The sequence below is a fragment of the Melospiza georgiana genome, chromosome 9, assembly GCF_028018845.1.
Source record: "Melospiza georgiana isolate bMelGeo1 chromosome 9, bMelGeo1.pri, whole genome shotgun sequence".
In the NCBI taxonomy this organism is placed as follows: domain Eukaryota; kingdom Metazoa; phylum Chordata; class Aves; order Passeriformes; family Passerellidae; genus Melospiza; species Melospiza georgiana.
Window position 1 is genome coordinate 22,858,870 of NC_080438.1, and position 27,624 is coordinate 22,886,493.

The window sequence follows — 27,624 nt, forward strand, 5'->3', positions numbered from 1 at the left end:
AATGCAGTCTCAGTATGCTTCAGCTACTCATTAAAAATTGCTCTTTCCCTTCAACATGAAAACAATATTAAATTTCAAACATCTCTTAGAATTTATGCCATAACTGTTGTGAAGAGTCTGTGCTATTGCCAATTGCTGGGTCCAGACCTCTGTTTAGGAATATCTTCCTAATCCTCTGCTTTAATGATACAGCAAGCTGAAAAAACTGATTTTATAAATATTGCATTCTCAGATAGCAAATATCACAGAGACACCAGGAAAGAGAACATCTAAAATACTTTGTTTTCTGTTATGGTATTCATTTTATTTTACCTTTATTGATAAGTTTGTCAACTCACTGGCATGACTTGCACTAGATTGTGTCCCTTTGCCACTCTTTTCAGACATTAGAAAAAAGAAAATGAGTAAAAATACTATATTAATATACATTTGTTGTATTAAAAAGCTTTGTGAAAGCTGCGGGACTTCCCTTGTATCAGCTAAATTTTTTGGCTGCCCCATTTATCTAAGTGTAGCTGTAATTTTTCTGGTATTTGTTATGCTTGAGAGAAAAATGAGTCATGTTTGGCTCTGTGGTGTTCTGTTTGGATGGGGAATATAATTTTGACAGACCAAGAGAGGTAGGGAATATCTTTTGAGGGTCTATATGATTGTCTGCCTATTGGATATAACCACTTGTGGATCCCCCTTCTATCTCCAGAGTCTGGAAGCAGAATATTTGCACATGTCAGCTGTGAAATAAGGGATCAGGTCTCTTTGGGTGATGGTTTGGAAGTGGGGAAGGTTTCATTAAAAGTGACTTTGTATGGTCAGCAAAATCCCTTATGTTTCAGGGGCACAGGGGGACTACACTGTGTTTTACTGCTTTTGGTAGCAGATCCTTGGAGCCTGAAATTCTCCCTGAACCTGAGTTTCCTCCTGTGTGTGGACAGTGATTTCTTACACCATAAGGAACTGAGAGAGCCATAAATTAGGGCTGGCCACTTCCAGTCTGCATTTTCAGTCCTGTCTTCAGGCCTGAAGAGGTTAATCAGGGTCTCAGAGAAGGTGTGGGTCAGATAAATCAGCTTTTCCTTTTCTCCCCTTTCCCTCAAAACAAATCCTCAAAATATACTTCTTAAATGTCCCTTCCCCCTTGATCCTACAGGTATTATCCTGCTGCTCTGAAACACTGGGAAAGGTGTCATTGGACTGTGATTAGAGGAGATGCAATGGTCATCTGAGCTTGCTCAGGAATTGACATTTGGGGCTTTCTTTGCCTCTTCCCCCTTAACAGCGTCTGTGGTGTGAGGGCGAGAGAGGGGTCAGCTCTTGAGTGTGATTGATTTACTCTGGGAAGTAAGGTGGGCTAGAGGTGATTAAAGCAAAGTTTAGAGAGGCAAGGGAGGCAGAACAGGCTGGGAAGGAAGGGAACAAAGACATTAAAGACATTGGAGGAAAGCCAAAGGCTTCATTCCACATCTTTCTCATTGGTTTGGTTATTTTTTTCTTGTCCTATGGATTTTTCTGTTCCTTAGCTTATCTTCTTTTAGATTTTAATATTTAAGAGCTGCTTGTTTCCTCTGCTTGCCTAGTCTGTGCTTTGCACTTCAGACTGCATTCTGCAAGGAAATAATTGGAACATTTTAGTCAAAATATATAGAAATTGGTGATATTACTTCCTTTGGAGGACTTACCTGAAGCACAGGACATTTTGGAGTCAAGTTTAAACTATTCCAAACTTGATGGCAGGATCTTAACCTTTGTTTAGGTTGCAAAGTATCATAAATAATAGGTACATAAATAGTACCAATTAGAAGGTAATTCAAAGTGCTGTTCAACTTGGGAGTTGTATGGTCTGTGTAGGAGGCTATGGAGTTTTATGGTATATTTTTATAACATACTGGAAGATTGGAAAGATGCTTTATTGGTGAATAATGAGGCCAGCAAGTGGCAGAAATATCCACAGATTTTCTTACAATTTTACTGTGAAAGAATGGATTCTCTCTCTTAAAAATTATTTTTAAGGTATTGATTCTAATACCTGCTAACAAACTAAACTTGCACAGCATTTCAAACTATAAAATGGAAACTTGATTTAATATATTGTAGTTTGAGTAAAAATGTAAAACAGACTGTTTGGGTATGCAAATAATGAGCTGTTTAAATGCACCAAACCAGAAAGCTTTTGGAAGACTTTTAGATCCTGGCTTTTGTAATAACAGGCCAACAGATCTCATTAGCTATGGCAAATGAGATCTTTTCCCTTGTTTGGAGCATGAAATACTGTCTTTTAGCCAGAAGAACTTATCACATCATTGAAATAATCATGAGGTAAAAATGAATTTAAGAGATTTTCTTCATTTTGGAAAATGTGAACTTGAATGCTATACTTCACATCAAAGTAGAAATACAAAAAAATAAGATAAAACACCGCTATAAAAAAGAACATGTGACATTCAGTTCTTTACCTGTTACCATGGGTTAGAATCTCAGGTTACTGAGGAACAAAAGGTTATAGGCAGTTATTCCTTGGCTGAATCAGTAGGGTAGGAGTAGCCAAGGTGTAGCCAGTTGGGCAGGAAGGTGAAGGATTACAGGTGTTTCTGTGAACAAAAGGAGCAGGGGAGGGTATGAGCATTCTACAGCAGTGACTGATGCTGCATATTGGCAAATGGATATTCTGGCTGGAGTTGCTTTCTTAGTAGGAGCCTGAGTGTAAATTTATCAGTCCTAGGCTTTGCAGGTCTATTGTTTTGGTTTCCATCAGTATATTAGCTCAATTACAGCGTTGTGACTTGCATATCCCAGTTACTGGTCCTGCTGAAGCCCAGGGGAGGACAGTGATTTTAATTTCATGCCCCAGCAGCCACAGTTAGTGACGGATGGGTCTTTCAGAGGAGGGAATCGGTTTGTAAATTACCCATCGCTGCCTCCTGTGCACGTGTCACCAGCAGCGTGTGCAGGAATGGCATCAGCCCCTGCCCAAAGCCCTCCTGGGGACGGCAGGGAGCCCTGAGATGCCACCAGCAGCCCGGGGTGTGGTGCTGGGGCCGCGCTGCTGAGGTGGCACAGCTGGCACCTGGCTCATGGGAGCAGCAGATGGTGCTTGGCTGGACGCACCTCCTGCTCCTGGGCTCTGTCCGTGGCACACTGGGGACGAGGAGCCCGTAGGGATGTCCGGGCTGTGCTGTGGGAGCAGCAGAGAAGAGGAGGCAGTTTCACTGCGCATCTTGGAAGAGCAGCGCTGTGCAGAGATGATGGCTGAGTGGCTGTTACAAGTTGTGTTTGGTTTTTGTAAATGCTTTTTTTCTTTTTCTTTCTCCTTTTGCTTTTCTGTATCATTTGGCAGTCGTGGTCTGGTTTTTCATTTTCAAAACAGACACCTGATTAAACTAGCTGCATTTTTAAATTGTTTTGCCTGGATTGTCAGAGATGAGAAAAGGAGAAAACAAAAGGACTTGATTTAAAAGACTAAGTTCTCTTTAACAGTACAAATGGGTGCAAAATGATGAATTATATCTATTATATTATATTTTTTGCATAATATAACCTATGTGGGGGGGAGGAAAGAACTTTCCAATTGCATGGCTCAAGTTTAAAATAATACAAAATTGTTGATGTTTTATCTATTCATTTCAGTGAAGCTAACCTCTGGTGATCTGGAATGGCTTTTAAAATATGAGAGCATTAATTTCTTTCTAAAATTTATATTGTAACTTTTAAGTTTGCATAATGCATTAGAGAACACAAGGTGACTTTATCATTTTTGTTGTGATTATTTTCTATTTTATAATTTAAAAAATCTTTTAATTAGGAAAAGAAATCACAACTTATTTCAATATTTCTAAAACAATCTTTTTAAGGCTCCATAGCCAGGAAAGACCTCTGTTGTTGTTTTTAGATAAGGAATTAGCAGGTACATCATTCTCTTCAAGGTTAAAATTCTAGCCAGTGCTTACCAGTGCAGAAGGACACAATCAACATTTCTATTCTGACTGGTGTCGAAATGAAAAATAATGAACCTCTTAATATTTTTTCTTTGGCAGCAAAGTATCAGAGATATGTTACATAAGATGCTGCTTTTGTATTTCTAGTTCTGAGTTTCTGCTCCCTGTGTTTGTATTGCTCTTTTAGGTGGTCACCAGTGTGATTTGACTTCTCAGACATATAAAACATATGTCTTCTTCTTAGGTGATTCTAATGGACAACATTAAATGAACCTTTTAGTTTATTGCTGCTTGCACTGTTGATAAAATATCACTCCTATAAGTAACTGGATCATTACCAGCAAAAGCTCATTTATTAAGTTCTGGACTCTATAATTGTGGCTGTGTTACAGCACAATTTTTAGACCTTGGGGAAAAATAGCTGTACTTTGTTTAAGAGTTTTTGCATTGCCATTTTTTTATCACTCTGCAATGAAATACTATTATATTTCTGCCCCAGAACTCATCATGCAGCCATTGTGTGCTTCATCAAGAGAAGGGTAATTTCTGAGGGGTTTTTTGTGTTGCCTTTTTTTTTTTTTAATTATTATTGTTTTGGTGTGTTTGGTTGTAAAAAGACATCCCATCACACAAATACACACGTACATCTTGAAACTAAGACTTCAGTTTATTCTGGAATCTGGTGAGGTAACAGACAGGACTAAATCCTCTGAATTAAGTTTTATATGCTCTTTTCGTTGCTTATCTGCTTGGACCTACATAACATACATTGCAATGCTGGAGTTACTCAACAGTAAAAAGGAGAAACTGAGATTGAGTTTTTCTTGATGATGAAGAGAAATTCTAGTTCAAATTCTAGCTGAAAGTAAAGCTCAGAAATGTGTCTGTTAGTCATTACCTAGATGTCAGTGTTGTGTGGAAGGTAAAATTGAAAAAATCAATATTCCTCTGTTCATTTTAAAAAATAAACTGAGCCCACGTTGTATCTATTATAATTGATAGGTGATATAATGCAAATAGAGCCTTTGAAATATCTCTTGCATGATAATGTGAGTCAGATGTGATGGAAAAACCACGGCATCCCTGAGCAAGCTGAGCTCAGCCTGCCCTGACCCAGCCATGCTTTTGCTGCTGGGTTGGTCACTGAGCTGGTGATTGCCTTCAGCACGTGAGACAGAGAAATTCAGAGTTCAGTGCTGGGCCCTGACGTGCTGTGTGCTCCCCACAGGCCCACGAGCGATCCGAGAGCTCCGAGGTTGCCTTCGTCACACAGCTGGTGAAGAAGCTGATGATCATCATCGCCCGGCCAGCGCGGCTGCTCGAGTGCCTGGTGAGTGTGGGCCTGGCTGGCTCTGACAGTGCTGGGCACTTGAGGAGATGAGGGACACAAAGCCTGCAAAAGAGACCTTTACATGCTCATTAAACACTGATGAAAAATAAATTGGTAGTTAAAAAGAAAAAGAAGTACTAAGTGGCTTCTGCATTAATATAGAAGTAGTTCTGCAATGGACTGTCAGCTGCATCAGCAGCTAAATTGTGTTTTAGTATAAAGTTCGTGGCTGAGGGGTCAGATGTAGCTGTCAACATCATTCCATGCCACTTGATGCCACTGGATGTTCCTCATGTTGTTAATAGCTGCTGTAAGGAGCCTGTAAATGTCTGTATGGGGTGTGCCCGGTGTCCAGGGCGCTGTGCTAAAGGAGAGCTTCACTAAGGAAGAAGTTCCATGACATAAATGGTGTTAGGGCTCTGGGACTCAAACCCTTCCTGTAGACCCAGCAATTGGTGAAACCTGGTGTCAGGTTTTCCAGCTGTGAACACACAGTGGGATACCCCCATGTGAGATCCAAGGAGATTTGGAAGCCTGGGTTTGAAATCCGGTTTGGTGCTATTGGAATACAAACAAAAGCAAGTTTCACTCCTTTCTAACAGGAAATATGTCTATTTTTTAATTTGGTGAATTATAATGCATTTTTTTAGTTTAGTGCTAGAAAATGCTGAAATTTGTTTAGGCAATTCCAAAATAGGCCACTGTGTCCCAAAGTTCTGCAACTACAAAAATATTTCCTTGGTATGGTGGAAAAGCAGCTTGAAAACCTGTATTCTCACTGTCGTGCCATAGGGTTAATATAAATCTTATATATATATATATAAGAGGTGTAGACATATATATATATATATATAGAAAGAGGTGTAGACAATTGGAAGGGCTCAATTCAGTGACTGTATTTCAAAAGGATGTTGAAAAATTAATGAGAATGTAGGGAAATCACCAAAAGTTGTGGGGTGTCATAAATCTACAATGGAAATTAAGATAATGACCTGTGCTCCTGGTGTGTCAGAGCACACTCATGGTGGTTCTTTCTGGATATAAAAGTGACAGAGATGTTACAGGTGTTTGAGACATTACAGAAGTTGGCTGGATTAGTGATCTGTGGCTGGCTAAAAAGCCACAATTAACATTGGGTTATGTTGTGGTCAGTGTGTCCATGGGTGACTTTTATCCCTGGAGTCACTGGAAGATGAATGACTTTTGTGGAGCTTTCTTTGACAAAGTGGTCCGGTCTTTGATACCAGTTTTTGGAAACACCTGCAAAAGTTCTGAGAACCAGTAGACTTTGGAGGGTTCCTTATTCCTCCTCCACAGCTGTCAGATGGATCACTTTGCTGGGAATCCTGCAGTGCAAGGAAGGCCACTGTCAGTGAGGAAGTTGGCTGCACAACCCAGCAGGGCAGATACCTTCACTTACTGATTCCAGAAATCTCTGCCAGACTGCACTGAAAATCCTGGCCACAACTCCATTCAAACTGGGAATTCCTTGGTTTTCAAACCATATTTGTGATTTAGATGAGTTTTTGTAACTCCCACCTATCTTCTTCCAGCACTTCTTCAAAATTTATTTTGGCAGTGAAGGCAATGGAGAAAGGAGATAAAATTAAACTCACTGTGTTTGTATTTGCTGCTTTCACCATTGTAATTTTTGCTTGTGTACACTCATCATCTAGGAAAACTTGGGACCTCAGAAAGCCTTGGGACCCCGTGCTGTACCTGCTGAGTTCCAAACTCAAGGCAGCTCTTAGTTGCAAATCAAGAGGTCTCCAGGTCCTTCTATGTCTTCTCCACCCAATGTTCTGCAAAATGAGTGGGAGCAGGTGGAAGCAGCAAAGTCATTGGGATTTGAGTAATGAATTCCCAAGTATGTAGTGACAACCTTGGCAATCAAGTGGCCAGACTCCAAAGTATAGAAATAGTATCTGGATCTGTGGGCTGGTCTTACCTGTTTTTTTCAACCTGCATTGCCTTTCTGGCAATTTTTTTCCCAAATATTTATTTTAATCTGGTGACATGAAGAACTAAATACTAATGTTCCTTTTGTCTCATAAAACAAGAAATATAGTAATGGATAGTCAACTGTTTAAATAGTGTTTGAGAACTAATTTTCATTTTTATCTTTAACATACTTTTTTTGTCATTCAATCTTTGGCTTCAGTTATATGTGAATTTATAAAAAGTTTTTCTACTATTTAGTATTAAGGTTAACTTTAGTAACTCAGCTCATTCTTCTTTTTTCCTTGTAAATGAAGTAAACGACCACATAGACAGTTCTTGTGATGATTGTGATTGTTTTAATGCAGTCAAAAACATTTAAGTATTCCAAAGTTCAGCTATTTGGCTTCTGTCTTTGCATTACCTGTTGGACTATGAAATGTTTATTGGCAGACAATCTCTGAGGCTTCAAGAAAATGATAGTGTGGTTTGTGCATCTCTGAAACCATTTTTGGGGAAAAGTATCTAATTTTTTTTGTTTATTTTTCCGTAGGACCCATCTTCCTTTAGTAGGGTTCATTCTCCTGTATTCAAATGAATAAACCTACCATAAAGAACTCAGAACTGGAATTTATATAGTTCCTTAATGTTTTGTATGTTTGGGTTTTTTGTCACCAAGTTGATTTTTCCCTCTCTTTTACTGACCAATGAATGACCTGCAGTTGTACCTGGAGAAGTCCCTCCTTGGCTCCACCATCCCTCTCCCTGCATTCTGGTGGCCATCTCTCTCTGTGTCCTCCCTGGTCTGGCTCCTGCTCTCTGCCACTCCTGGGACTGTTGATTAATCCTTTTCCAGAGGAGTTGGGAAGGAACTTTGTTTCTCACATTGTTGCTGTCTTTGATGACAGCATCTGTCCAAGCAGCATTGCTTGGAGCAGTCATGGAAAAGTGCATCTGTTCTCTGTTCAGGTCTCTTCACCTCATTACAAGCTCTAATTTCCTTTTCTTGTTTGCAGTTCTGTGCTCTTTTTCTCTTGCGTTGCTGACCAGACAGCAGTTATTTACTGATGCCCTCACTGTTATCTGTGCATGCTCAGCTGTTTGCTCAAACTCTTCCCCTTTCACCCTCCCAATTCACTGGAGAATTTTTGAAGAGTGTTGGTGAAGCTGCTCATTGCTGGTGAATGATGAGGTTTGTAGTGGGGAGCTAAAGTTAACTGGTGAACTTGTTCCTAAGCAGAGTGCTCCTGCTGCCCAAAGCTTGTTTTTTTTGTTTCCTGCTGTATCTCTTAGTCCAGTGCAAGAGATCACACCTTCTATAACCTTTTCTGGCCTGAGAGATCACATGCATCATGACCGAGTTGCTGAAGTGATCCTGTACTGTAGAGTACAAGAAACAGGCCAGCAGTACTTCTTATGAAGAAAGTTGTTTTATTGATCATTTTATTAGCAATTGCTGAGGTTAGGACAGTGGCAGGATTGGGTGGGCATATGGCTTGATCAGAAGTGACAACTGACAGCAGCAAAGGCTTATCTTGGGTTAACTCACCTGTCAGATGGAGGTGGCAGAAGGTGGAGCCTCAGTTCTCATCACAGACCTTTCCCTGGCACATCTCAATGTGACAAAGCTGGGAATTGTGTCCACACTTAACACTTAAGTTAACAGGACCTTTTGAAAGTTTGGGTTTGGTTTGTAGAAAGTCCCTATAGTCCTTGTTCTGCTTTGATTTGCAGATCTAAACCTGTGGACACCCCGTGGGATGTAACTTTGTGTTGGTTTTGCAGAGCAGAGTGGGAAGCATTGCCTTGCTTGTTGTAACTGGAAATGTTCTGCATCACTGCTGAGCCCAGAATTACTTTTGGATGTTTCTGAGGATTCCCCTCGAAGGGGCAGAAACCTTTCATAACTGTAAAGCTGTGTCATTTACCTCTCTCTGTGTCTGTCCCTGCTTTGCTGTAGGAGTTTGATCCTGAGGAGTTCTACCATCTGTTGGAAGCTGCAGAAGGCCATGCCAAGGAAGGGCAAGGAATTAAATGCGACATTCCTCGTTACATTATCAGCCAGCTGGGGCTCACCAGGGATCCCCTGGAGGGTGAGAACTCCTCTTATGTACTTTCCAAACTGTTGAAAGGATAGTCAAATCTCCTGGTCACTGCCTAGCTGAAGGATGCTTTTGTTTTATTGATTGAATTTCTAGGCCATTTTTCCTTATTTTTCTGTTTGCTGTCAAATTCTAGACTGTCCTTTTCAGCCCCATGTCTCAAAGGAATGTTGCTGGGGTAAGGATGGCACATCAATAGTGACAGTTCTTTACTTATGATGTTAATAATGTGTCCCTGTATCATAGCTGAAACAATAGCTTTAGGATTTAACTGTTTTCTCTGTGCTATTGGACAGTAAAAGTAAATTTACCTGTTATTTTTCTGATCTGCCTGGCCTGCTAGTGGCCTGGTTGGAAAGTATTTTGCCATCCCACTTGATTGTCCTCTCTGGGAAAAGTGTGTTTTTTGTGGTTTTCCATGAGATTGCCACAATGAGTATGAATTTTTAGCTGGAGGTGAGATTGAAGTTTTACATCTTGTGTAGCAACCAAGCCAAAGAGAGCAATGTAAGGACAGAAACAGCTTTTCTGCAAGGTGCCAGAATTGCATATGGTAAACTTAATATAGACATACATTGGCCCAGAAGATTGTAACTTTAGAATTAGTGAGTTAATATTTCTGCCTGGCACTTCGCTGGCTGAAATGACAAGTTTTCTGAGCATGCACAGCTTGTTCAGCAACAATAGAAAGTGTGACAGAGACTGGAGGTTACTGCAGAATATTTCAGTGATTGAACTATGCTTCTTGTTACCTCAGGAGAGCATAATTTTAACATAAATTAGTAGTCTGGCTGGGACTAGTTTAACTTCTCTGGTGTTTACTGGAATGACAGTGACAGGTTGACTTCAAGTGAAGAGCTCTTCGGGAAAATTTCTACCAAAGATTGCTAAATGCAATTTAATAGCATTTGTTGAAATCTGACATTAAAGGGAAATTTCCTTTGATCCCTGTCATGGGAGAGAACCTTTCCATTGCTAATTCCCCTTACTAAAGTCAAATTTTCTTTGGAAATGTGGGGAGATGTCAAGGTGCCTTATTTCCTTTCTGTAAGGAGGGCACCCAGAAATGTCAGTGATGTCTGTTTTGAGCCTCATACCTAAGGTAGGATTTGGGCTTGCAGAATTTACAGCACCTCCTGTAACAGCTGAGTAGCCCAAACTAAATGACTTTCCCCAGTTTGCTGCTGCTCAGTGTTTTGCAGAATCAGTCACTTCACGTGGAGGGCAGCTGTTTGAAATGTGATGCTTTTTCTTCTTGGACTACAGAGATGCTACAGGCTATATGGCTACAGGCAGACATATATGTGTGTAATAGGTTTTAATATTAACTAGACAGCACTTTCCCCAAACATGCATTTATTGCTTTTACTTATTATAGAAACTATCTAGAGTAAGTCAGGCTGAAATTAGAACAATTAATTATATTCATCTTTATATATTATACTGCCTGCAGCATACAAGATGTTAAAGGTTATCACTGTATAATTAGGATGACTTTTTACAGAGAGAGAAAATGTCCTTCATCATCTACAAGCACCTCTTAAAATCCTGTTTTTCCTGCATAAACAAAGAGAATAGTGTTTGATTGAGATCATTAGGAGTAATCTTTCCTCTTTCTTTTCAGAAATGGCCCAGTTGAATAGCTATGACAGCCCAGACACTCCCGAGACAGATGATTCAGTCGAGGTAAAGCAGTAATACACTCAGTCTGTCTAGCACTTTTTTTTCTCTCAAAAGAAGTAGTCTACAGTAAAGAATTAATTATAAGGCAGAGTAATTGTAATTAAAAAAAAAAAAAGTGCAGACATTTAAAAGCTCATCTTAAAACTAGAGTACATGCTCATAAAAATGTGAAAATCTTTTTACAGTGGTGGTAAAATGCTTAAAATATGCAAATAGGCATTATTACCAAGTTTTGTGGATTTTTTTTTAATTTTTGGAGTTAAAAATGAAAATCATCTGGAGGAATTTTTTATATTCTTTATATTTTACATTTGTAAAATGTGATGGGTATTGAAAAGAGTTGACTTTAGTAAAACCACTGGAAAAGTTTAATTATGTAACTGGCTAGATTTCAAAGATCCTTATTTTATTGCTTTTTTAAAAAAATGTAATATTAAGGAAAGGCCTGAATCTTACAGTCCACTGACTTTTTGTGCTAATAATTTGTGGAGGGAATCTGCAAACACCCTATGGATACAGACAGCTGTCCTAAAGCTGAGGACTCCAGAAATTCAGAAATGGAGTGAGATTGAGTTAATGAGTGCTAAAGGAGAAAAAGACAAAAATAACCCCATATAGATTTAAGTCATTCCTGCTCCTGATTTCCATTTTCTTGTTGTCTTTCCCCAGAGCCGTGGGGCCTCCGTCCAGTCGAAGAAAACCCCATCTGAAGAAGAGTTTGAAACTATTAAACTGATCAGTAATGGTGCTTATGGGTAAGACTTTTAGACTTTGAATTAGAGGAAAATGCTATTGTTGTCCTACCCAGCAAAGGGCTATAGCAAGGTTTGGCAAATGTCTGGGTTTTGTGGGGTCCAAAGCATAAGGTAATTCCACTTGGGTCTTACAGAGGTTCCACACTTGTTGTATCTTCTGCATTCTTCTGGGAGATGCCATTTCTTTCATTTATTCAGATTATATATGTAACATATGTGGCTGTTTGTGAGCACTTGAAATGCTTTAAAGAAGTGCTAGAATTACATTGGGGTAAATCTACTGTGAGGAGTAATACATGAGAAAGGCTATTAGATTTTATTATCCATTGAAGAATCAAGTATGAATTCATTCAGTTACAGTTTTAACCACACACACAAACCTATCCAGAATTTTAAAAGGCAGTTCCTGACTCTTTACAGTTCATAAATCTTTACCGGTGAGGTCATTAGGCTGTTACTGAAAGGCAGTGATACTCAGTAGGTCATAACAACAAAACCTGAGCATGTGCTTGAGTGTTTTGTGGAAGTGGGCGCTTAGTTAACAACAAATCACTTTTTAAAAATTATATGTGGAAAAAGTGTAAGCATGGGTTTTTAGTGAGTGAAGACACAATGGAGCACGTTGAAGAGTCATTATGAGACAAAAAGATTTTAAATCTCTTCAGTCACATTTCTGCACAAGCCCCACATAACTTTGTAAAAAGGGGAGAGAGAAGTGGTAGTTTTGCTGTTAGGCACATGTCTTTATCCTGGGTTTATTTTATAGTCAGTGGCTAGTGAGACACAATACCACGTTAAATGTAATGTACTCCAGAGAAAAGGAAACAAGTACTGATTCAATCTGGCAGGGAGACTGGATGAAAGTTTTATTTGCAAACTGTATTATTAATGTGAAGGAATCTAATGATCTGCAAATGATAGAAGTGTAAGAGATACTTTACTGAAGGAAATCCCTGGTGGCAGTGCTGTGTCAAATTAATTTTATGGAGCTTGGAAAGAACTCCTGCTGATTCCATAGATTTTGGACAATTTTTTAGGCAAAGTAGTCACTGTAGTGTTGAAAAATACATGCTGCTCTGCAATGGTGCTTATGGAAATTTGGTGTTTGAGATACCTCCTTGTTTGTCAGATCAGCAAAACCGCTGCTTTATTCAGGAAGACAGAGTAGCTTTGGGAAGGGCTCCTTCTTTTCTAGGGAAGCTTGTCACTGAAACAGGATTTTCTGGAGCCATAGATAAGTCTGTCAGGATCCATTCAAAGCAGTAACATCACTGTTTGAAAACCCCCAATGAAACCACAAAGAACTCCAAACCTGAGCCCACAACAAAGCAGTTTGAACTGAAAATGGACCTTTTGCTCTCGGTGTGGTTTTGCAGAGCGGTGTATCTGGTGCGGCACAAGACCACCCGCCAGCGTTTTGCCATGAAGAAGATCAACAAGCAGAACCTGATCCTGAGAAACCAGATACAGCAGGCCTTTGTGGAGAGAGATATCCTGACATTTGCTGAGAACCCCTTCGTGGTCAGCATGTTCTGCTCCTTTGAGACCAAGCGGCACCTGTGCATGGTTATGGAGTATGTGGAAGGTATGGTTGTTGGTTTCCACATCTCCAAAGGGGCTGTGAATCCCTGATACAACATGTTGGCAGTGAGCTGAGCCTCACTGCTGAAGCCAGAAGTCAGCATGAACATTCCTGTCTTGACTGGAAAGGCAACCCTTCCTTCCTCCTGTGGCATGGCATGGCTGGATCCATAGCACATTTGCTTGACATTCCACTTAGAAAAAGATTTAAGAGACATAAGCCTTTGTTCTTTAGGAGCCTTTTTAAAAATAAAGTGCCATTTTATGCTAGGGTTGGTTTTCTTCATTGTTTGATTTGCTTATTCTTTGAAATATAATTTGATTTTACTTTATCAGTATATCTTATTATAAGCAATATCCACTGGTGGATAGGATTAATTTCTTATGCCTGGCTTGCTTGACTGAATGTTTGAGAAATAAGATTATAGTTATTGTATCAGTGCTCTTTCAGATAAATTAGTGGAATGAAATCAGATGTATTGACAATAGGAAATTTTAATATTAATTCCTCTTTGCAAGTAGAAATGAAGGTCGACTGAAATGTGTGGCCAGTGTTCCCAAGGAAGCTTCAATCAGGAGTCCACAGACTTATTTTCTTCAAGGCTTCCTTCAGTTTGCAAATGGCATCTGTACAATTCCTGTCCAAGCCTGCCCAACATATATGGATCTCAATTTTCCTAGGATTTTAATATTTGTTTTAAGTTCCAGACAGAGTACAGAGAGATCTTCAGAATTCTTCCTAACAGGGTTGTGAGAGAGACAGCCTTTAGAAAACCTGGTCTAGTCTTGTACTGCAGAGCCATAGCTGTTGTTTCTTACTGATATTTGCCATTTCAATGTGCCATAAGTGCAACTGTTTTGTTTCCAGGAGGTGATTGTGCTACACTGCTCAAGAACATTGGTGCCCTACCCGTTGATATGGCAAGGATGTATTTTGCTGAGACTGTTCTGGCACTGGAGTACCTACACAATTATGGGATTGTTCACCGTGACCTAAAACCTGATAAGTAAGTCTTGGGGCCCTCAGAGGGAACAGAGCCAGTCCTTCAGGGGCTTTCTCTGTAGGCAGCAGGACATGGGGGCTGGAGACAGCACTGATCTTCAACAGCATCTGACATGTAGGAGGTTTTATGGAGTCTCTTGCTACTGATCTAGAAGCAGATAGGCACTGAAAAGGGTGGGAGGAATGTCTTCAGGTGTTATCCCAAAGATGTTGCTACACTGATGGTGTTTTGGCAGAAGGTAGTCCCACTCCTAGCTGCCTTGTCTGCTCAGTGATATTTGGCTGCATAGGAGGTTTTTTCCAGGTGTTTAATGGGGATGTAACACTGACATCATCCTTCGCATTATCTTGTGTTCTTTTTGTTTGAAATTGCTTTTGGGAAACAAGTAAATGAATGTTGCATTGTTTTACGTCTCTTTCTTTTAGTCTCCTGATAACTTCAATGGGTCATATTAAACTAACAGACTTTGGACTGTCCAAAATTGGGTTAATGAGCCTTACAACTAATCTTTATGAGGGCCACATTGAGAAGGATACCAGGGAATTCCTGGACAAGCAGGTAAGCTGAAAAATTTTGTCTGTTTATCAGATGCAAGATTCTGACATGGGAAAGAATCAGAGTTAGTAGCACTTCTCCTCTGCCTTGATGCTGTGCTGTGCACTGTAAAATGGGAGGAAAAAAAACAAGTCCATTCTTTTGTTTGTATATAAATTGATATAGTTTGTTATTTCAGCTTCTTGTTTTGGAGTCATGCACTTCAGCTCTTAGTTTAGGATGCTGAAAGGGTGGCCCAGGCAGCAGTGCAGGTGTAAATAGAAGTTGGTTTAGGGATGTAACATGGATTGTGCTGAAGGTTGTTCCACGATCTCCCCCTTCTGGTGCTTAGAAAGTTCTTGGCAAGTTTCTATATGTTTCTTGTAATTTTGTCTAACGGCTTAAACATTGATTTGTATCCCCATGATATTTACTAAGGGTCATTTTTCTCCTTAGCCTTCATTTTGCTAGGCTTAACCAGCTAAGTTCTTGCAGCTAACAAGATAGATTTTCCTTTGATGAATGAATAGCTCTTGCATGTAACTCTTTCTGTTTGAGTTGATATTTTCTGGACATGGTTGAAGGAACTGTTCTGGATGTGGGCTCAGCACCGCCTTGTATAATGGGATTAAAAAATGCTCCTCTCTTCTGAAAATACCCAGAATCACAGCTGAATTTTTCAGCTGAATTTTTATTTGTGCCAAGTGTTGATTCATAATTATCCTGTGTTGTTGTCTTCCTGTTGTCTTCTGAGTAAGGAGGCTTTTTCTAACAGAACTCTCCTAGGTCATTAGATCATATTCTTGTACTTTACAGTGGTACATTTTTTACAACTGTTTTGTTATTGTTGTTGCTGCTTCTAAGCCCCAGGCAATTTAGATCTTCCAAGGTAATTTCCTTAGCCATTGTCCATTCGAGCTGTACCTCCCAAGATTAAGGCTGAAGTGTGTAATCATGCTGAGCTGCTAATTCTGCATCTGTGAAACTAAATTCTGTTAGCACAGAGATGTGAGAGGTTTGTCAAAACTCAGTTCCTGAGAGCTGTAGCTGTGCCAGCAGACATCCATCAAGCTGTCAGACCCAAACACACAGAATATGCATTTTTCCCATATGCTTTCCCGTGCATGCAGCAAAGAACTACTTAGCTGGCATGTCCACACTAGGAACATTTAATTTCATGTGATGTTATTTCTGTGCAGGTAATGTCTTCAAATATAGACTCTTGCTCCATGGAAGTAGTTCACAGCATGATGTGGTTAGTGGCAAAACATTAATAACTTCCTTGTAAAGCTCTGAAGGGGGGAAAAGAAAGAAAGAAAGAAAAAAAGACAGAATAAGCTTTGACATGCAATTGGCAATTTGTAAATTTATTGCTCTCTTGCATGTTTCTCTTGAGGTGTGTGGGACTCCAGAGTACATTGCACCAGAAGTGATCCTGCGCCAGGGCTACGGGAAGCCCGTGGATTGGTGGGCCATGGGAATCATCCTCTACGAGTTCCTGGTCGGCTGCGTCCCTTTCTTTGGGGACACACCTGAAGAGCTCTTTGGACAAGTGATCAGTGGTAGGTTTCTGCTCTGGCTCTGAAGGGGTTTCAAAATGTGCTGTGAAAATATTGAGGATTTGCAGTGTAGTCAGGAAGGATTAGGTATAAAATAATGGGGTTTAATTTTAGTGTTTCTAAATTTCTGTGTCAAAGCAGCTTGCATTTGATTTCAGCTATGGAAGCTTGTGTTGCTTAACATCTTCCTAAATATCTTCCTAAATCATGGTGTGGGAGTCATACAAATCCTTGTGGGATTGAGGAAGAATATTTGGGGATTTTTCAGTTCTGTCTTTTAACTTAAATGATGGAGAGTTGGAAAGGAGTAGCCACCAACTGGTCTATTTCAGGCTGATTTTGGTTATTGTTTTTGTAGGTCCAAATACTAGTCAAATAGTAATTTTGTATAAGTGAAATGAAAGGAAATTCTGGGCACAATACATTGAAGTTGTTTTACTCAGTACCTTCACATCTTGTGGCTTTTTAAACCTTTCTCATGCGTGGAGTTGGACAGACAATTGCTTTGTGTTCACTCAGTGAATATGCCAGTGAAATAATTTTCTATTGGGAATGCTTTCTGAAGCAGTAAGTTTTTAACACATTTGGCAAATGTCCTTTGTAAAAAGAAAATTTCATCAAAGCACTAAATATGATGCATGAAATCGTTACCTGTGAATTGTTCTCTCTGTTCCAATTATAACGACTCTGGAATGTGCAGGCAGGAGATACAGCCACAGTATTGTCACTGCCTTTGTTTATGGATTGTCATGGAAGTCCCATTTCATACTTTATTAATAGAGTCCTTAAAGCTTTTTTTTTTTTTCTCCACAAGCACTGCTTGGATTGACAGCAGCTTTAGCTGATGCTGAATTTTATGCATTTTGAAAAATGTCAATGCTTGAATTATATTAAGCTGCTGAATTCAAGGTATTTACGCTTCTGGGGCAGTTCTCAACGCTGCACTTTGAGGTGTAGGACTATGAATGGTTATTCAAATTAGTTGGGAAGCTGGTAGAAAATGTCAAGTCTCTTTTTGTCCCCAGATGAAATTGCCTGGCCAGAAGGAGATGATGCACTGCCCCCAGATGCCCAGGACCTCATTTCTAAGCTTCTCCGCCAAAATCCTCTGGAAAGAATGGGAACAGGTAAGAGCCTTGTGCACAGGAAAACACTGCCCACAAGCAGGGGATGAAGGCACCTTGCCAGTGGTGCACACCCACTCGTGCTGAGGAATGCTGATGTAGAGCTGGGGAGCAGTTTATGCTGGATTCAGCGTGGCAGAGCTCTGGGAATTGGTGTCACATATCCACGAGCCAGGCAGATTTTACTGTCCTGTCTGGGAAGCAGGAAAGGGGCACTGTCAGCTTGGCAACATCACTTCTCTGATTTGTGCTGTTCCATTATTGGCTTGAGGGTTGTGTCTCCATTTGAACAGTGTATAATCAGATTTCTTTGAAGTTCTCTTTGAGTAGAAGCTTAATCCCTGCCACGAATGTGAATTCCTGGGTGTAATAAAGTAAATGAAAACTTTCCCATTCCTAGAGGCCTGTAATGTAGAATTCTCCAAACATACAGCAAAGTCTGATAATCTGTTTGGCAAAGTCAGAGATGTCTGTCAGTCTTTCTGTATTATAATGTCAGGTTGGAAGTTTTACATGCCAACAATTCTCATTTCCTCATAGTAAATAATAATAAATAACCTCTAGCTACATTCATGTTTTAAAGTAATTTGTGCAACACTGTGGTTTCACATGACAGCTCATCTTTCATTGATTTGATTAGTTTAATTTAATTTGGGATTTTCAATTCAAAACTACACTTTAAGGATTAAAAAAGGCTTAGAGATAAATATATAACAATTCCAAAAGGTACATGTATTCAGCAGATTTAGCACATGTGCACACAAGGGTGATGAATAGATCATGAATTAATAATGATATCAGATGGTTTTCACATGTTCTTCTCTACTTAAAATCCATGTACTTGAAAGATGTTGCTGTCATGGAAAAGATGTAGAGTTTCTAGCCTTATAAAAAGAGTTGATGGACTGATTTTTTTTGATTTCTTATATACCTGTAGTGCTGAGACTGCTGTTTCATTTGACATGTTGTAGTGCCACTGGCACTCAGCAAACCTTTTATCTCTTTTCCTCTGCTCTTTTCTTTTCTAAAAAGATGGTAGCATCTGCAATGAATATTAATTTAGTTTGAAAAAAATGCATAAATGGGTAGACAGATAGTCTTTACTTTTTCCTTCTGGGTACCCAAGCTTCTGAGCTTAATAACAATAGATAGTAATTCAGGAAGATAGGTGAGCCCTGTCTTGTTCTAGGCACATGAATGAGTTTATTCACAACAGTGGAGTTGTGAGTTGTCACTCACATTCTAAGTGGCTCTCAGAGTTTGCTCTCTTTATTCAGTTATGAACAAGGTGGTGTTCAGAGTTTGAAAATTTTAAATTAAGGTGTTCTGAATCTTGAACTCGCTGTGGAATGCAACAGCAGATGCTGTCTTCCAGCCTCTGTGTTGTTGCTGAGCAGGAAGAGGAGGTGGGAAGGAGGAAATCTTGTTCGGGTTTTATCCTGCATGACCACTTTGGTAAAAGGATAAGTTGTTTCTCAAAATTCCTGGAAAATGTGTGACTTAAAAAGACTCGAGTACATTCTCTTAGGCTCTTGATATTTTTAGGGTTTGGTTTTCATGTTATGCAAATGCTGAAAGAAATACTCTGCAATAAAAGGTGCTTATTTCAGGTAGTGCCTTTGAAGTGAAGCAGCATCGGTTCTTTAAAGATCTGGACTGGAATGGATTACTCCGGCAGAAAGCTGAATTCATCCCACAGCTGGAATCTGAGGATGACACAAGCTATTTTGACAGTAAGGCTTGAGATTTGGCCTAAACAGCATCATATTTCTTGTGCATATTTCATTTTTGAAATTGTTAGAGATAAGTCATTTTAGAAATTGAATAAAACGCTTGATGGGAATTGCTTTAAAAAGTTTCTTTTGAATGCCAAGGAAGGTTTCTTTGAAGGCAAATTAATTTTAAATGAAAAAATGTTGCTGCTGGAGTCAGTTGGCCTTTCACTGGTGCCTGTGCTCCTGCCAGCCATGGGCCTGCAGTAAGAGGTGCTGCCATTGTCATGCTGGGTTCATTAAACTTCTTCCAAAGCATTTGGTAAATCCAAATTCCTTGAGTTTTTGAGCAACATGATCTTTCCCTAGTGACTCTTTCCAGCCAATAAATGTTAAAAAAAAAACCCCAAAACAAACCCTAGACCTTGAAGACAAGTATGTGGGGAAAATTCTTAAGAGATTTGAAGTAATTTGAATTATTTTTGCTGCAAGTGTATAGTTTTATTTTAGTACTACTAGCTCTAATGAGATATGAAGTGTCTGTCTGGTGTGTATAAATGTCTGGGAACTGCCATGGTATCAGTGCTGTGTAAGGTTCCTGGTATTTCAAGATAAGCACCAGACAGAGTCAATGCTCTTGGGAGAGAGGGGAGGAGCATCACAGGAGGGATGGAGAGATCTCTGTTCCCAGAGTCTCTGCTCCCTAACTTTCCTCATTTGACTTGGGGAGCTGAGCAGGTGGAAGGGACTTGGTCAGGGTGAGGTCTGTCCCCCTCTCTAGCTGCAGAATGGGATACTGGCTGTTTCAGTTCTCTGAGAAATGGAAATTTCTGCTCTTCATCAGTGGAATCTCTCCCATCTTGGCCTGGTTGAATCTGTGTGGAGCACATTTTTGCTCTGCTCCTGTGCTTTGCTGAGAGTGAAAGGAGGGAGAGAGCAGCTGCCTCCAGCCCTTTGGCTCTCACGCTGCACAAGCAGTGGTTCCATTTAGTGCTCTTCCAGTTTGGGGAAGGGGCTTTTAGGCTGGGGCTTGTTTGGAGAGGTAGGATTGGGAGAGAGAGGTGGGTTGGGAAATCTCTGTGTGGTTGCTGCAGAGAGCAGCTGGAGTCAAGGTGTGCAGAGGGGGCAGAGGTGGGGTTTCTGCATGTATTGGGGTTGTACTGGTGCAACATGCATGGAGAAACTGATGTGGTGGGCTGTCCTCACCACTGACTGCACTTACAGGATGGGGAAGCTTTGGTCACTGAGTTGGGTCAGTGACTGGCAGAGGCCCAGTGCAGCAGCCAGGAGCTGATCCTGGTGTATGAAAGCAAAACCACTGGGTCTGTCAAGCCAGAACCATGGGAGACTCCCCAGGCACACTCGGTGTCAGGGTGACCTTGGTGTGACTCCTTTATAAAGGCTAGGATTCTCACATCAGGAAATATCTCACATAGACACTGATAGGAGTAGTGTTGCTGTCATAAACCCTAATGCAGAAAATGTTAGAATGTATAAAAGTAGCTTTCTGGCTGATGTGGTGCAGCAAATTTGGCTCAGTGTAGTTATCAGCTTTCTGTAGCCAAACTTATTAGTGCCCACCCCACAAAATCCAGTGTGGCTGGCTTAGAAATCCAGTGCTGCAAATCTCAAAGCACAAAATCTCTTTGGAAGAAGTTTTTGCATTAAAAATAGCTTTGCATATTGGCTGCTTGCCCATTTTCTTTCACAAAATCTAATCCTTTTCCTAGTTGCAAGAGGGAAGAGATTTTCTTTTGGGTAAATATTTTTATTTTTTCAAGTAGGCTTGTATGTATGTATGCAGGATAGACTTTGTATAATCAAAAAGCTGTTTATTGGGAAGTTGGACAGTGAATTGTTTCCATGTTTCCTTCCACGTCATTGTTTGCTGTAGGGAAGAAATATCCCTACCATGAAAGGTCTGCAGGATTAGGCACCTTTTGAGTATCAGCTGCTTCCAGAATGGAATACAGCTGACAGGATAAGATAAATTCAGTGCCAAGGAGATATTCTTCACTGGCAATTGCACGGGATGAGCAAAAACCAGCTGGGTATGTTTCAGTATTAAGGGAAATAACCCTGCATGGTGTATAAACATTCCAAGTTCTTTAAGCAGACCAGCAGCAATGCTTGAGATGTGAGTTGCCAGCACTCCCCCACTGATGGAAGTGCCATGTCTCGTTCCCAGCCCGTTCAGAACGGTACCAGCACCTGGATTCAGAAGAAGAGGAGGACACTAATGATGATGATCACGTGGAAATTCGGCAGTTTTCCTCGTGTTCACCCAGGTTCAGCAAGGTAGGGACATGCTAACCTTTTGAAAGAAAATAATCTAGAGAGGAACACCATTTCTTTGCTTTGTATGGGGCAGATTTTAATCATGTGGATGCTCTGTGGGATCTCATGGTGGGTAGTATTCACTGAGGAAAGAAAACACTGCATGAGTTGTTTATTCTGTGGCAGTTTGTCGCCTGTTAGAAGGTGAGTACCAGAATAATTGGAGAATGACATTTTATATTTCTTAATGTTTCACTAATATGCAGGGCATTGTGTAGTTCTCTTCTGCATCTGATGCAGTCTGATGTTTTCACCAATGATCTGGATGCCTGCATAGGGAGTATCCAAAACTTGCTTTGAGCAGTGTCCTTCTGAAAGGACCTTCCATAGGTGACAAGATGATTTTGGGAAGAAAATAAATTCTGACATTTGGAAAAAGGTCTAAAATCGAAGGGGTAAGAACATCAGTGAAGTTTCCATCACTCACTGTCTCAAATACAGCCTGAGGAGCAAAAGGCAAGGTGACAATTTCAAAGAGAAGGGTCTCAGCACATAGTCCTTCACAAGTTAGATGTGCCAAATTCTGGAAGCAATAATTTTCCATACTGGTCTTACCAGTAGGAAGGCCAGAGCTGGAGCATTTTGGTCTGTACTGGACAATGTTCTTGAAGAAATGGAGTCCAGAGGAAAGCAATGAGAATGACCTGAGTTCTACAAAACATAAAATCTCGGGTGTTTTCAAATACATAACTAAAAGGAAGGGACTACATTGGTCTTCCTGATAAAATATAATATGTTTGGGAGGGGCAGAAGGGAGAAAAAATGCTGTTTTGAGGAGGCAGCCACTTCATTAATTGCATTTCCCTCTTAGTGAGAAGGGAGAAGGAATTTTACTTAGGAGCTCTGAAAGGTATTTTGGTTTTTCACAACAGTTCCTCCAGTTTTCCACTGCTGAAATCAGATTTTAAGGACCAGTTTGTTCTTTGTCCTCAACCAGGCTACAATGATTTAAATAACAGTTACTCTTAATTTAATGGAGTTGCTCCTGATTTGCATCACTAAAAGTATGTTTAAAATTGGACCTGAGGATTAGTTGGTGTTTTGAAAAAGTTCTCATGAGTACGTAAGAGTTTCTTTTCTCTGCCTTTTCTCACCATGAGTATTACTCATTTGTTAGACTGAAGCTTTTCTTTAGGGTTCAATGTTTTTGCCACAAAAAGAGAAAGTTCACTTTTAATGAATTTATTTTAAGACCTGGAAAATTATACAGCATTTGTAATGTGGGAGGCATAAAAGGCTCATTATATTTTGAAATTCTTGTCTGACAATTCAGCCATATGATTTATTAATAGTTATCTTGTTGATGCTCTGAATTTTTAATAACATTATTTTCATTAATCTCTTCTTATGTAAATTAGGTCCACAGTCAAGTGTAGTTTTAAAAGGATGGATTTTTTTGCTTAATCATTTAATTATTTAAAGACAGCTGTAAAACCAAGAAAGGCACTTTCATTAAGCTGTCAGCATTATAGTAGATTCCTTGAGGAGGGCAGGACTTTTTTGTTCTGAAATAAGCTTGGGGCAATGCTGATAGACTGATAATGAAATGGGGTCATGAGCATGATGCCTATCACTGAAGTGAATTTGTGTAGTAAGATTTCAAGATCCAGATGCCAGCCTTCAGGAGTTGTGCTGCTGTCTTTAGCAATAGCTCCTCTTGGATTTGAGAATTGTTAAAACCAAAAATCAAAGTAATTTCATGAAGTTTGTCCATTTTACTGTTGTGTTTGCAAAGGAGAGTAATTGGGCGCTGTTGTAGAAAAGCATTTTAGTGTTTCTGAGGCTGGGCCTTTTCCTTTCCTCCTTGGCACACCTTGAGCACACCTGCACTGTGTTACTTGGTCAAAGAACATTACCAAGTTCAGGCTTTCAGGGGGGAATTTCAAGAGGAGATTTTTCCCCTTGCTCAGAAAAGGCCCCTGGGTTGGTTTTCCCTGCTCAGAAGGATCTTTTGCTGCCCACAGGTGTACAGCAGCATGGAACGACTTTCCATCCACGAGGAGAGGAAGACTCCACCACCGACCAAGCGGAGCCTGAGCGAGGAGAAGGACGATCGGCTGGACAGCCTGGGGGGCCTGAAGAGCCGCGACCGCAGCTGGGTCATTGGCTCTCCTGAAATGTGAGTGCTCTGCAGCTGAGTCTTCTGTTCTCTCACAGCAGCTAAGAAAGGCCAGCCAAAAGTTTCTATGACCAGTGTTTAGTGAGGAGAGCTTCTTGTGTTGTATTTCTGCAAGAGAAGACTGGATTGGATAGCTAAAAGTGAATGTGTAGAGCCTCTACAGTCCTTAAATGTATCTAGTTAAGTACTAACATCTAATTCTGTAGCAAATACTTTTAATGAATGTAAAGGTATTCTAACCTTAAGGGCAGATTTTGTATGTTACGTCAGACTTGTACCCACATCAGTTTTTTTTTTTTATTAATGCAAATTCTGGTGTTGCCAGACTTTGACCTTTTGTTACAAAGCAGAGAAATCATTAGGAAAGTTCAAAGTTTCAAAAGTTCAGAATATGCCCGAAAAATCTTGTGCTCTAATAAAAAATGTCAGTAAAATATATGAATACCCACAATTTGGATACCTGCCATATTTCTGGCATTACTGAAAACTTACTTTATAAGAGGGATGTCTCTCATTTTGTGCAACCCCTGTAAAACCTTTACACTAATGTTTGGCATTACAAGGAGCATAAAATGTGGCTCTGACCTAGTCTGTATGACTCCCTTAAAAATGTTTTACAGATTGCACTCATAACTGAGGTGCACTTCATTTTGCATTAGGGCTTCCTGGCTTCTAATTTATAACAACTTCAAAAGAAAAAAGCAACATATTCCAAAAGGAACATGGAAGATGATTTGCATTTTGCAAGTGTAATTTTTTTAAAAAATAATATTGAATACCATGTTCAGATGTCACTCTTGCACCGAGGTCAGGGCAGGAACAGGCGAGAGGCAGGATTGTAGAAAAGGCAAAGAAAGCTTTACTCAAAAGAACCACATGGTTTTTATAGAGTGGTACGATAAATTCTATTCTATTGCCTAACTAACAGAAACATCTTTCTCACTCACTGTCCTTGAGAGGAACAGAAAAATAACGTAGAAAAACACCACTTGCAAATTGTTTATAGTCAACAAGTTATCACATCTTTCCAGCTCCCTAAAACTTCTCACAAGCTGCTGTGAGAAACACTTGCCATTTCTCTCTCTCTCTGTCCCATGGCATCCACATTCATTGTGCTGTATTTTTCTTTGGGTTTATCCCTTCCTTTCCTAGAAGTTGGAAATCTAAACTCAGGCGATGCCCCAAGCCTTTGTTGTTTTAACTCCCAGTGTTGTAGCTTGGCCATGAAACTTCACCATTAATTGGTTTCATACATGTGGGTTGGGTCTATGTCCTGTTTTCACCCTTCCAAGCTGGTCACGGCCTGGCTCACCCGGGGCCCTGTCTGGTTCTGCCCGCAGCCTGCGCAAGCGCCTGTCCATGTCCGAGTCCTCGCACACGGAGAGCGACTCCAGCCCGCCGCTGACGGTGCGGCGCCGCTGCTCGGGGCTGCTGGACATGCCGCGCTTCGCCATCTCCGCCGAGGACGAGGGCGCCGCGCTCAAACGGCCCCAGTCCGAGGGGATGCTCCTGTCCACGGTGCAGGCGCGCGAGGGGCTGCCCCTGCCCATCCCAGAGCAGCCGGTGGAGCACGAGCTGCAGCTGGAAGGGGATGCTGGAGCCACCACCCCCTCCACGGCCGCCGGCAGCGCCTCGGCACTGACAGGTACGTGCTTGGTGTGGGGCATCCTGCTCTCCAAGGTTGTGTTACCTTGCGGAGATGAACTCTGTAAAGCTGGCTCTGGGTGTCAGGGAATGTGAGTGCCTCCTGCTATGTAGATACTTTAGTGTAGTTTTTTGGATGTGCTTGCCTTTGAAATAACACCAGTGGTTTCATCGCCTCAAAATTGCATCTTAGGTTTCAGTGCTGTCACTTCAAATTGATTTTAGGTCTTAGGTCATTTAGGTCTTCTCATGCTTGAGATTCCTATGATCTGTGCCTACTTACAACCACTGGGTGCCCACCTGAGACAGCATTAATTTAAGCATTAATCGGAACAGATCACTGCTGAGTTGGAGCTTGAGAACGTGGGTGTCAGCCATACCAACAGATCCCTGCCTCCTGGTGTTTTGCTCATCCCAAGAGTTTGGAGAGACTTGAAATATGCTGGAGAAGTGGGGCTTGTGTCAGGGACATGCTACTTTTTTTAACAGCCAAATATGCTGAAATTCATCCAGTTGTTGTGCAGCCTAAATTTAGTAGAGTGGCTCTTAGAAGTCAGTGTTTGATTTCTCAGCGACTTTGACTGTCCTGGGGCTTTTCCCCAGCTCTGAACCTTTCTGTGGTGGTGCCCTGGGCTGCTGCAGTGCAGGGCTGAGCTCTGGGTGCTGGAGTGTTCCCAGCTCCTGCCCCTTTCAGGGCATTGAGAGGACAAGGGGGTGAAGCTGCCTGTTCTGAGGACAGAGGAGGCCAGAGCTGGGAACTGCTGCAAAGTAGTAAGGAGGAGGCAAAAAAGGAAGTTTGGAACATGGAAGAAAGAGGGGAAGTTGAAATGAAGGTTGGCAAAAGAATATTTGAGAAAGAAGGCATAATTCGGGGAAGGACTAGATTGTAGGGTTGAATAACAAGGACTAACTGGGTAAGAAATTAAGGAACAAGTTGCTGGGACAAACTGGGAGCAAGGAGGCAAAGCAGTTGTGATGCATTGAGAATGGAGAGGAAAGGGTACTGAGGAAGTAGTCAGAATGGCAGCAAGAATGGACAAGGTGGACGGCACTGGGCAGATGTGATGGGGGACTGGTAGCTGAAGGTGGAAATGCCCTAGAAGAAATTTGCCTCCAGAGTAAAGCCAAAGATTCCTACATCTTATTGCTCCTCTTCTGCAATCCAGTCTGTGAAATTCCTTCCAAATTGTCCCATTCCCCTTCATTGCCCATGCTCTCTGAAGGGGCCTGGTGCTGCCATCATCTAAAGATGAATTGCAAGGATAAAGGAAGGAAGCTGCCTCATACTTTCTTGGCATAGGTACCATAAGTGAAACCTTGGGCTCTCAATTTCATGCTAAGAGCCTAGAAAGATGCTGTTAAAAATGGCAAGAACACTTCCATTTCTAATTTGAGTATCTGCAATGTGAGATTGGCAAAAATGAAGTTCTCCTGGGCAGCTTGCTCCCCTGAGCTCAATACATTAGAGCAGTCTTTGATCTAGTGCATGGAGTCCAGGGATACCAGTGCTTCAGTGTCCCCAAGTCAGAGGCTTGAAAGGAATTTAATTCCTGTCAGTGTCTCAGACTGCTCCTCTAATTTATGTGGCACCTTTTCCCATGCAGCCTCCAAATCCGGGTTCCTCATTGTCTGGGAGCCTGATTGGAAACTCTGTGCCTCTTAAATGTTGAACAAGCATCTGGTCCTGAGGTCTATGGGAATAGACGTTCGAATTTTTATTTTCATGATACTTCCTGCTTCACTTAGTATGCAGAGCAGTACTGCCCACTTAAATAACGATGATCAATGTTTTGTTCTGTCCTCATTGTTCAAAATGTGGCCCTTAGGGTTTATTTATTGCATGCTGCTTAAAATTTGCTTTTGAAGACAGAATGATTAATTTCCCTTGTGGAGTTGCTGTGATGCTCACCACTTTCATTTCTAAGCACCTTGTAAATTCTAATTACTGTATTTTCACAGTGCCCCTTTAAGGTATCACATGGGGGACTGGGGCACCAGCCTTGAGTACAGGACCCCCAACCCCCAGCATCTGCTGCTGTTACATGCCCAGTCTGATCTTCAAGATTACTTTGCAGTTTATATATATTTGTAGCAGGTTAAGTAATTCAAAACTAAATTGCAACAGTGCACAGAAGGGGGCAAATTGAGGTTGTCTTTGCAATCCACATTTTTACTTCCCCCTGACTTAGTATTCTCTTAAAGTGGATTTTTTATGTGCAACTCCAGTAGAACCTGGCTCTTCTATTACAGGCAGTTTTAACTTAAAGATTGAC

At 40.8% G+C, this 27,624-nt stretch overlaps 1 protein-coding gene across 5 annotated transcripts in view; it reads left to right on the top strand.

The window, feature by feature from the left end:
• Positions 1-27,624, top strand: part of MAST2 (microtubule associated serine/threonine kinase 2) — a 187,161-nt gene that overhangs the window by 147,380 nt on the left and 12,157 nt on the right. For all 5 annotated transcript variants that reach the window (XM_058029787.1, XM_058029788.1, XM_058029789.1 and 2 more), the window contains 13 exons: positions 5,158-5,259; positions 9,158-9,290; positions 10,924-10,985; positions 11,652-11,737; positions 13,114-13,322; positions 14,187-14,325; positions 14,748-14,880; positions 16,253-16,418; positions 17,441-17,542; positions 19,150-19,272; positions 21,440-21,549; positions 23,553-23,707; positions 25,048-25,352. In XM_058029787.1, coding sequence (XP_057885770.1) covers positions 5,158-5,259; positions 9,158-9,290; positions 10,924-10,985; positions 11,652-11,737; positions 13,114-13,322; positions 14,187-14,325; positions 14,748-14,880; positions 16,253-16,418; positions 17,441-17,542; positions 19,150-19,272; positions 21,440-21,549; positions 23,553-23,707; positions 25,048-25,352 — 1,825 coding nt within the window. The remainder of the gene's footprint in view (positions 1-5,157; positions 5,260-9,157; positions 9,291-10,923; positions 10,986-11,651; positions 11,738-13,113; positions 13,323-14,186; positions 14,326-14,747; positions 14,881-16,252; positions 16,419-17,440; positions 17,543-19,149; positions 19,273-21,439; positions 21,550-23,552; positions 23,708-25,047; positions 25,353-27,624) is intronic.